The following is an 11,216-nucleotide window of genomic DNA, read 5'->3' on the forward strand; positions in this document are numbered from 1 at the left end:
CTAAATTAAGGTTTTGTCCAAACTGTGTTATTTGGCATATGTAAGGATGTGCAGAACATATTAAGATCATGTTAATGTGAAGCTGTAAAGTTTCATAGCAGAGAGACTGCAGTGATCAAAACTAAAAAATTAAAGGGAGAAATTAAGTGCTCAGGATGTTTTTAGTTCACTTCCTGAAAGGCAAACAGGTAGCACACACTGCAGGAGAAAAATTAGCACAACAGGTATTTTAGGTTTACAAAAGAGAAACAGACAAATTCTCACATGTTCCCTGAGGGCTAAACAAGCTGTGCTGCCACCAGCAATTCCCAACACAGAAACCTTGCCAGGTCCAGAGGAATAGCATTTCAAAAGACCCCATTCAACAGCTTTATTTGCACCTGGATTGCAAGGAAACCAAAGCTTTAAATTTTCTCCTAAACTCCCTTATCTTTAGAGATGACATGGAGTCACCTGACTGTGAAGAAGTCTCTGGTTTGTGGGGGATTGTGTTTTGTTTTTTGCGCATTTCACACAGCCATTAAAGCATGTAACCCTAGGTGAGAAGCCATTTCCTTGGGGTCCTTCCTGTCCAAAGACACAGGCAGAGGCAATCAACAAAATGCTCAGTACCACCTATTTTTGCCAGTAAAGCTCTGATTTAAAACAAGACTTGGCAACACTACAAGAAGGCAACTTTATCACTGCTCAGCAGCATTGGGTAGGTAACCAAAAAGAGCAATTATTTTGCTAACACTGGTTTATATACATCTGGTGAATTTCTTCTGAATTCTAATTCTGAATTCATTTTCTAAACATGATCAACATTACTTTTTCACATTTACAACCCATAATTTCACTGCCACTGCAAGAGAAAGAAAGGAATACAAGTGATACAGTTTGGTCACAGATAAGATAAAGACATTTTCCTTGAATATGTGTGATAGATAGAAGTTACTGTGCTGCCTCTTGCACACAACTTACTGTCTCCTGCTTGCTAAGGTCCAGCTTTAGATGATGGTATGGCAAAGGCCCCAAACAGAAGATACAAAAACACTCATTCAAAAACATTCAAAATGTTTTCATTTTAATCTTTTCTGTACACCTATTATTTATATCTCAAATTTCTTCATTTTCTGAAGTAAAAATCCTTGGATTTACTGTGTGGTAAATGAAAAGCACCAAGCCAAACCAAATCCCATGACTCCTATAGTTGAAGCAGCTAGCTTTGAACTGAAAAAGAAAACTAGAAAAGCCTGTTCATCAATCCCATTATCAGTGTCGAGGTGAGGATGCGTTTGGGATAGGAGTCTTATACTCCTAAAGAAGATGTACATGCCCTCATTTCAACACTCAGGGACTTTCAGTGCAGGTCAGTGGTGGGCAGCCTGTTTTTTCAATAAACTGGTAACTTCCTTTAATTGTAACAGACATAGCAAAACCCTTATGGCTAACAAATTTCCTTTTAGAAAAGCAAATTCATATGGCAGGAAAAACATTGAACCGATTGTACAAACCCAAAATATCATTAAGAATTTTCACAGAACCTCACATACCATAAGGTTAGCCCTTCCCTTTTCCAAATACACAGCTTACTTGTACAAATTTCCCCCAAATAACCTTGGTGTTGGGATGTTAGCCATAGACCTGCCTCATACCTGGTTGGATGGAGACAAAATCCTTAAGAAAAAGTTTTTAAGACTTTTCAAGGCCAAAGAAATCAAGCACACTGTATTTTTCCAAGCATGACATAATCCTCGGTTAGAAGGATTTGCAAAATCTCTTATATTTAGTTTAAATAAATGAAAATCAACCAGTGGATCCCATATACTACCCAAATCATTCATAAAAACTGATGCCTGGGAGGTGATCAACCTCTGTTGGCTACATTGGCTCTTGGGTTTACCCCACCTGAAATTCCTTAGGTTGGCAACAGCTCTGATCAGTTCTCATTTTCTGTTTATACTCTCAGTAGAACAGGAAAATAATTACCCATGTACAAGCTTCTTTTCCAAATCCTATGTTGAGCTGAGATTTCTGTAACTGAAATGTTGCAGAAACAGTTGCTCAGATTTCAGCAGCAGATGCAGCCCCTCAGTTTCCCATTTGGTCCAACAGACCATGATGCAATTAGCTCTGAAACCTGGAGGGAACCGTAGAACTCAGTAAAATACAGACATTCAAATAGCAATTTGTGCGTGGTTTGCTTTTCAAGATACCACATTGTCTTTCTTTAAAGATATTTTTGCAAGTATTATTCTACTTGTAGCTCTACTACCTCAGGGGATAACAAAGGACATGATCCCCCTGCATAGATCCTATTCCTCATAACAGGAAATTACTGCTGCAGCCAGACTATTTCAGGATCTCAGCCGAGCATCCAGTCCACGTCTCACACTGACTTCTCATACTCTGTGCCCAGTTGCATGTTCTTTCCACAAACTCAATGATGGCTGAGAATGGAAAGGAAAAACAGCTGTACAAAGAGTTTTTCTGAGCCAGTTTACAGGAGCATATAAAGGTGGAACTGTCTCTGAGGAGAATAGACTTTTTAACTTGAAGAGACTCTGTGGAGAAACTGAAATGAACTTTTCACCAAAGGTTGCTTAAGCTTTGAATGGTTCAGTTGTCTGAAAGCAAATGGAATGAGGCAGGGAATCAGGAGCCAGAAAACCACCCAGGTGTCTGTGCAGTACAGCAGCTCTGGATTCAGCAAAATGTTTCTTTTCAAGTTAAATAATTCAAGAAAAACTGCAGCTTTGTCTTTATGCAGAAGTTCTGCTATACTGGTGTGAATAAAGAGTACGAACATATCTTAGTCTGGACACAGCTATAAAAGTATGAGTATTTATATTTGTATAGCACATTCTCATACAGAAAGAGGACTAATTTGTCCCAAGAAAAATTACTTTCATACATATGTAATTTTGTTCACTCTCTGGGCCATATGACATTACTCTAACTATGCTTGTAAAAGAAAAATTACAGCTCTAAATGGCATTGTTACGCCAGTTTCTAGACCATATACAGAGCCTGTATTTACTCTGGAGGGGCTCTAGGCCTCCCACAGGGTTCCATTTTCTGCTTCCTCCACTAGCACTGGGAGTTCAAATATTCTAAGCAACATATTTGGGCTTTTCTCTGACTCTTCTGCTCACACGCTGTATACAAGAAATTAAACTTGCCTTCTTAATTGCTGTTGATTAGTCATAGGTGTGAAACCTATTTCTCAGGTACTCAAAACAAATTGTAAATGAACAATCTCCTGTGTCCTTAAGGGTTTTCTCAGCAGATGCAAGGACAGCTTTGTTTTTCAGGTTTTAGGAGTAAAGTCCAACTGATCTACTTTCTTAATGGTAAAATGCCCAAAGAGCCTACTGGATGGATTGGGTGAAGCTTTCAAAACAGACCTTCAGACTGTTCTTTTAGCACTGTTCCTAAGTTTTCTCTACACATTACAATGTATTTCAATACTTTGAAGCAAAAGTACTGAAAACAAGTTTTAGCAAATCACTGAATTTATGAAAAGTTTATGAAGTATTAGTTCATGATTAATAGATGTGTACTAGCTATGGAGAATCCAAATAGTTGTTTGGAGGTATCTAAAACAGCTGGTGTAGGTGTGTTTTACATTATGAGTGCTGAAGTGATTTTAGAATCTATGTGGTTAGAAAAAAGCCAATATGCACTCATGTAGTAAAACAGCATGCCTCTAAATCTCAGCTTTATTTTAATAAAGTAATAAGTCTCTTGCTGTTACAGTTCTAAAAGAAAAACAGTGATAATACGACCAGAATGGAACCAAGGCAGATGGCAAAGAGGGGTCTGGAATCATGGCTTCAGAGAGGCATAAACTTTTCCTGCCTGCACCCATTGCCCAACGATGACTTCGGTGTCAGCATTTTAAACAAACCCTCTTGTTGAAAGTCTCATTTATCCACTAAACTCAGTGAGAGGTGATACTGCTTATAGCAATCCCAACTTAAAGGCATTCCCAGAAAACTCAGTCTCAAGGCAAATTAAGGAGCACCAAATGCAGACACCTCTCCATAGACTAGATAGCACTGTCCTGCTTCCAGTATCTTGTATTTTACTGTGAGCAGTATCTCTTCCCCTGGCCATGTAGTGAGGATTTGGGAAATATGGTAAGAGTGTGAAAATCTTTTGTTCCTAACTAACTAACTAACTAGACCCTGCTGATAGCACATAATGTTCTTATTCAGAAGCACAGTAATATCTAGCAGGTATTTATGAACTCCTAATAAAATAATAAATGAACATCTGACAATGTGATATATATACTTTGTGTGTGTGTGTGGCTGCCATGTTTACTAAGGAGTAACATCTTCTTTTGTTTCAGTGTAAATAAGATCATGGCCACTGTCCATACTTAATCAGCATGGGACAGAAACATGCTACCCCTACCTGAGGCTGGCGTTACACAAGGCATTTTTGAGCACCCATCTGCTTTTGCATACCGTTATGCTTCAAAGATAGAGTGTTATCTCTGAAGAAATAGCATTCATTTGCAGCAATCGGAGCACTGTTCAGTGCCCTTAAAAGCAACCTGTCTCAGTTGAACCCAAAAAGGAAACAGGAATTTCAGATGAGACGTGAGAACAAGGGGGCACCTTATGCTGCAGCCAGCTTCAGTATTAAACACATTTCGTAAGCAAGGAGTACAGCCAACCCTGTCACTACACTTTTATAAAACTGACCTCAGTCAGTCCTGACTGTGATGTGTCTGTGTGACTTGCTCTCACAGCTGCTGAAGAGAATCTCTTGAAGATTTTTGTGAAGTTCTTTAAAGGAGAGATGGCACAAACTGGACTTATGATTTTTCTTCTCATAAGCATATTACTGCTGGATCAGACCATCAGCCAGGCTTCCAAAGTCAAAGCTAGGAAGCACAGCAAACGTAGAGTGAAAGGTACTGGGTTTTAACTGGGAGGAGGGATAGAGGTTTATAGACTGTGCAAGTTTACAATGTACTTAACATTGTGTGAGTAAGAAAGTAGCACAATCCAAATGTTTATTAACAAACAATAGTCGAGTCTATATTATGCCTGTCTTTCGAATATTTTTATGTGAGTTAGTAAAGCCAAGAATAATGTGCTAGAGTTATAGAAGATATAGAAATAGAGTTATAGAGTTATAGAAATAAAGCTGCATTGCAATTAAATTATGGCTGTTCATCTCTGTTAACAGCTGACGTTATTTATGATACAAAGGTAAAGCTGAGAAGACTCCAGCCAATCATTCCTAGTCACACAGTTGTACTAAGAGCAGAAGAATGGAAATTCACGTGCACATGATGGAAAAGAACAGAATAAGACATTAAACCTTCAAGGGTTATTGTTCAGGTTTTTGTCCATTTCCTAATTTTAACCAAATGCCTGTGTAATATCTGTGGGATACTACTTGAGCAATATGATGAAATTGCAAGTCAAATTAATAAAGAATTTCCAAAAGAAGGATTAAATTCCTAGAGCAAAAATTACAGAGCAAATACAGAACCACTGACTGTTTGGAAAGGACCGTGTACTTAATTTAAAGGCTTATTTCTAATAGAAGTGTGCATAATGGAGGTTACACTAATGGCAGATATTTAAGCTCCTTGTCAGTGAAAAATATGGAGCTTTGATAAAGTCACTGTACAGCACAGTTATACTGCTTTGGAGCTATAGACTTACATATTTTTATTTTTCCCTTTGAATCTTTTCAGTTCTTAGCTGGATATACCCTTGTGCTGCTAGCACATTTTTCTGTCAGCTTTCCACTGATAACTTCTGCATTTGAAACAGTTTGTCAAAATAATGGGTGTCCTGAGGAAAAGTTACCCAAAATTATGAAATTCAGGATGTGGGTGCAAAAAAAAAAAAAAAAAAAGATCTGTGTAAGTGTGCTACTGCTAAACAAATAAATAAATAAATAGTACCAGAAGCTCATCTGTTCTGCTTTTTACCTCTTTCAAAGCAGAGAAGGGTCATGGAGAGACTACTGGGAACTGGGAATCATAGGGAAGAACATGAACTGGGAGTCCTGCCATGGGGAACATAAAGGACAGCTAAGGTCAATGCCCTCTGATTAGGGAGTATGGAGAAGGGACAAGCTTTCTGGGGTGGAGCTGGAGGATTAGGTGATGTAACACAGATCTGTAGGAACTGTGGCTTTGTTAGTTCTGCTGCTTGTGAAAGAGCCTATTTATTCCTCGTGCTCATTACTGTGGCTTCTGGAAGGTCTGCTTACCACTGCAATCAAACTGTAAACTTGTGCAATGGAATCCTGTCTGCTATCTGTTTGATTGTGGTGGGCCATTAGAATGATTAAGGGGAAAAATATGCAGAAGAGAACATGAAAATGAAATTATTATGTGCAATTTAGCATCTTTTCTTATCATCTTATCGGTACTTTTGTCAGTGTCACAAAATGGTGACATGGGCTGAATGTGGGTGACTCGAGTCATCAGTGGGGAGGAAGGCTCCCCTGGGAAGGGGAGATTGCAGCTCAGCAAGATTGTCTGCATGCATTTAGACATCAAACTTAGATTGTATCGGCTATCCTTCACTGTGTTAAAACAAAAGCCATGCAAAACGTATGTGTTCACAGAATCTTCTGAGCTGCTATTTTTTTTATGGCATGTATATATACAGTATACGTACATGTACACCCACACACCACAGCATACAGGTTCAAATGTAAACAAATTTTGCTATAAACTAGAGACGGGCAGCTAGAATACTGATGCTTTAAAATGTCAAAATACATCTTGGCAATGCAGAAATTCAACAGTTGTTAAAATAAAAAAATAAATAAATAACTTTTTGCATGCATACCTGCTTATTTCTCTATATTTCTTTTATTAAAGAAAAAGATGACCTCAAGACCCAGATTGACAAGTTGTGGCGAGAAGTAAATGCTCTCAAAGAAATGCAAGCACTTCAATCAGGTAAAGCAGCTTACACTCCTCAGTGGCATCCAAAAGTTACCACTGCCTTCTCTCTCTCACACTCTTCAGTCTCACTCATCTTTTTAAAGGTGATTTGAGACTGATGAATATAGCTCCTTCGATGCATAGTATGATACAGCTATATTGATGAAACAAGAGTTGAAGAAAATATTTGGGCAAAAGCAAGTATGAACTAATGGTATACATGTGGTGATTCACTAAGTGCTCACAAAGAGCAATAATTATTCTGGAGCAAGAACTACCACTGTCTTTGCTATGCACAACCTCTAGCTGTGATTCTTGTGCATGTTAGGCATAATCAGACATAGGCATAGTTGCTGGGTTTCAGAGCTTAAATGGTCAATAAGTTGGGTCCCCAGCTTGGATATGAACACGGGCTGACTATTAAGACAAAAACAGCCATTGTAAAGGCTGAGAATATCCAAAAACAAGATAAGCTTAAAGGACTGAGTCATCTTAAATAGCGGGAACTGCAACATTCAGATGTGAAAGTTACTCTAAAACTTCAAAGTAGTATTCACTGTGAGTTCAGAAATATCCTATATCAACATGCAGTTTGTCCTTTAAATACTCCAATAGTTAGATGGAAATTTCCAAGCAAAATAAGGATAAATATGTGCACACTTACTAGACAGTTCTTCTTTTTCACAGCTGTTGACACAAAATCTGACATTTAAATATATTCAAGAGGACTCTACAGAGGAAATGACATCATTCACATGAAACAGAACATATTTTGCTTAGGGATGGTAATATGCGGGTTTGTCTTGTTTTGCATCCTGGGTTGCATAGAGCTTTTTGAGCTTTACTAAATATTTTTCTTTTAAATTTGTCATAAGAGGACTATAGAAATTTCTTAAAAGAGGAAACCTGTGCTAGACAAGTAACTCTTGTTTAAAAGTAGTTCTTGTATTGCTTCCAGAAGGAGCTTGAGAGTAAGTAAGCAGTGGCTTAGAAATGAAACCAGAGGCAGGAGATCTGCTATCCTCAAAACTTATTCAGAACCCATACCGATCAAATGGATTCCAATTTTGGCAAAAAGAGACCTATCACCCCTCTAGCTCTGACTGCGTTCATTAATGGCTTTATGATAGTTTAAAAAGTAACTCTTTTTTTAGCTTATAGGAGCTTTCAAGATATACTACAATCTGATTCCTTCTTTTCCTTTTTGAATTTCCTAGTTTTCCTTTCTACGTACTGTGAAATGTTGCCATATGCCATTTAGCAGCATGAACTTTCTCCCTAAAGAGGAATAGTCTCTATCAATACTGCAGAATTGTTGAAATAGATAAAGTCTCTCTGATTTTCCTATGAATATAAATTTGTTAAAGAATTCAAAATTTAGCAAGTAGTCTAATTACTTTTCTTTGACCATTATCTAGCTTAGGACTTGGAAAGGATGAAGTTTGAAGGATAAGTCCCAGCATAAAAAGATGATATTGAAAATGCAGCTAAGGAATGCAATGACTGCTAGAACTGGAAATGCTAAAGAACTGAGGCATGTAGGATATGGTCCAGAGTGAATTTCCATATCCTGTTGATCAGATACATCATTACTTTTTTTTTTTTTTTTACTAGAACAGATGACAGGAATTAGACTATAGAAAACATCAGGACAGAAGATGTTCATACTGTTTCATGACTGTTCTTATTTAAGTACAACATGAGTTTAAGCAATAAATGAAATGGACTGGAAGCAGGCAGATGCAAGATTCCAAAAATAAATATTTTAGTCGTTTATTCAAGTCCTTTGCTACCTTTCTCAACTTAGAAGTAATACTCCTATGAGGTAGGTCCTGTTCTTCTAAGTACTTTTCTTTGGAGAGCCAGTTGTTCACATATGTGCATTAGGAGAGCTGGAAAATGAAGCTTGAAGATTGACTCCCGCAAGCCTGCCCGCACAAACTTTGGGCTGGAAGAACTCTGAGAGCAGTTTTGCAAGGCAATTCCAGTTGCAGAGCAGATGCCAAATTCATGTTTCAGTACACTTGTACTTTACATCAAGACTTCTCTGATATGTTCCAGTAGAATAAGTCCAAACAGATTTTAAATGCAAGTGCTTATGTTACTTGGTTCAGACTGTCACGCAAGCTCAGAATGCTTTTTAGAAAGTTTTTATACATTTAAGTCACTTTACCTCATATGAGTTTGAAGGGATACACTTTGTTGGAAAGGCCAGAAATTAAGAATTAAAGAGATGAATGCCCATTTTCTGCAGGTGGGAATATACTTTTATCAATCACTCAGAAAGAGATTTGCATTATGATTTTCAAATCAATATTTTTCTGGCGAGCAGGATGTATTTAAAATAACATTTCTAGCATTTCCTTGCTATGAAATAGGCCAAGTTAATGCATAACACTGTACTCTGGAACTTTAATACCATAAATATGAAAAGACCTTTAGATCTGCCTTTTTAGTATAAAGCCAAGTATAGATTTCCTAATGACTAACTCACATCTGCCTACAATATGAACATCCATACCTACTCATTCCACTGGTTTTAAGAGATGAAATAAGGTAAGACACGTGAAAAGAGGACTATTTACAAAAAGAAGTGATAAGACATACTGACAACAGGTCTGGATGATGTTTTATTGTTCAGAAGTAGCCAAATTAAATTTCAAAAACCCAAACTCAAAAAAAAAAAAACAACCGCAAATCTAAATTAAAGTAGGAATCTGAGGCTTAAGATCATGCTTCAGGTTCATCAAAGTAAACACAGGAAAGATTTTCCAAAGTACTTCATGGTATTAAGATCACAACTTTATCTATCCATTCTCTTAAGTGAATGCAGTAGTCCTAAGAGCATGTTCAGCTTTTGGCCAACTCTTACACCCCAGAAACATGTGTCTGTAAGCCACTTAGACTTTCTAAAAGCACACTAGCATGTTGGCTGCATACAAGATACATACTAAACAGACAGGAGTAGCAGACCCACTCTTCAGGTGCAAGAGCTTTTCACTTGCTGAGCAACCTGATTGCTTAACCACCAAGATACCTTTCGAAAATAACCATTTTAGGAAACATCATTTAAAGCTCAAGCTTTTACTGAACTTGCAAACTAATATCTATTCACAGTCTGTCTTCGAGGGACAAAGGCCCATAAGAAGTGCTACCTCATATCAGAAGGCACCAAGCATTTTCATGAAGCCAATGAAGATTGCATAGCCAAGGGAGGGACTCTGGCTATCCCAAGGAACAGTGATGAAACAAATACTCTCCGAGACTATGGCAAGAACAGTATGCCTGGAGGGTCTGAGTTCTGGCTAGGTGTCAATGACTTGGTAAATGAAGGGAAGTTTGTTGATGTTAATGGCATGGCTCTACAGTACTTCAACTGGGATAATGCCCAGCCAAACGGGGGGAAGCGTGAAAACTGTGTCTTCTTTTCAACACAAGGCAAGTGGGTGGATGAGGTCTGCCGTACTGCCAAAAGATATATTTGTGAATTTCTGATCCCATAATTCCATATACATGTGATCATGACTGTTTTTTGGGTTATTAACATGCCATCTTTTCTTGTTAGCAGCCCCTCCCACTTAGACAGTGGTGAGTTAAAAATATCCATCTCTTGCATTATACTCACTCTTTCCTGAAACAGAAGTTTTCTTCATTAATTTATTTTCTACTCAGATGCTTAAAATGTTATGTCTAGTGAGTGCCTCTCATCATGTACAGGAATACATGCTATGTTTTGACCTATATTGCATCATATTTTGCCATATTCTTTCAGCCTGATGTTCAGGTTACTGGGGTTCACCTTCATTTCTGCACTTTGTATCTTCATGGTAGAAAGGTTTTGCTTGATCTCAGATCTCTAGTAAATTTATTGAAAGTATACAAAAAGATTGCTGTATGGAGACATGTTCTAACAGAAGATGTAGGGCTTTTCTTTGTTCCAGTGTTTAAGGAAGACATTGGAGTTTATCCTGGGAAAATAGCCATCCTCCTTACAGAGTTTAATAGGACGGATTTGTGACCAAGACTTTTACATATGGCATAGGAAAGATAAAAAGAAAAATCTGATGATAATTCTTAAAGCATACAGGGTTAAATAAGATACACTGCTACAAAATGGGGGAAGTAGCTATTCTAAATATCAGGTCTAAGCATGGTTGCTTCTAAGTGTCTCAATTATGGCTAAATATTAGATGTCACTTGGAACATTCCTGTAGAAGAAACCAACCTGGGACTAGATCGTACTGCTAGTATGTAATCCCTTAGAAAGATGTGCAAATGCCTCTCCTGCTGGATCAGAATGAGG

The 11,216-nt window shown here is 37.7% G+C and overlaps 1 protein-coding gene across 1 annotated transcript; it reads left to right on the forward strand.

Annotated features, from left to right (window-relative positions):
- Nucleotides 1-4,794: 4,794 nt before the first annotated feature.
- Nucleotides 4,795-10,416, forward strand: CLEC3A (C-type lectin domain family 3 member A). The gene is made up of 3 exons (XM_003209837.5): nt 4,795-4,909; nt 6,848-6,928; nt 10,031-10,416. The coding sequence occupies exons 1-3, from the start codon at nt 4,795-4,797 to the stop codon at nt 10,414-10,416; spliced, it is 582 nt and encodes a 193-aa protein (XP_003209885.1).
- Nucleotides 10,417-11,216: the final 800 nt, after the last annotated feature.

Source organism: Meleagris gallopavo, chromosome 13 (assembly GCF_905368555.1).
Source record: "Meleagris gallopavo chromosome 13, MGAL_WU_HG_1.1, whole genome shotgun sequence".
Taxonomy (NCBI): domain Eukaryota; kingdom Metazoa; phylum Chordata; class Aves; order Galliformes; family Phasianidae; genus Meleagris; species Meleagris gallopavo.

Coding starts and splice junctions, on each gene's coding strand:
- CLEC3A (XM_003209837.5), top strand. CDS start 4,795: ATGGCACAAACTGGACTTATGATTTTTCTTCTCATAAGCATATTACTG. Junction 4,910..6,847: donor CAGCAAACGTAGAGTGAAAG/GTACTGGGTTTT, acceptor CTTTTATTAAAG/AAAAAGATGACCTCAAGACC. Junction 6,929..10,030: donor AATGCAAGCACTTCAATCAG/GTAAAGCAGCTT, acceptor ATCTATTCACAG/TCTGTCTTCGAGGGACAAAG.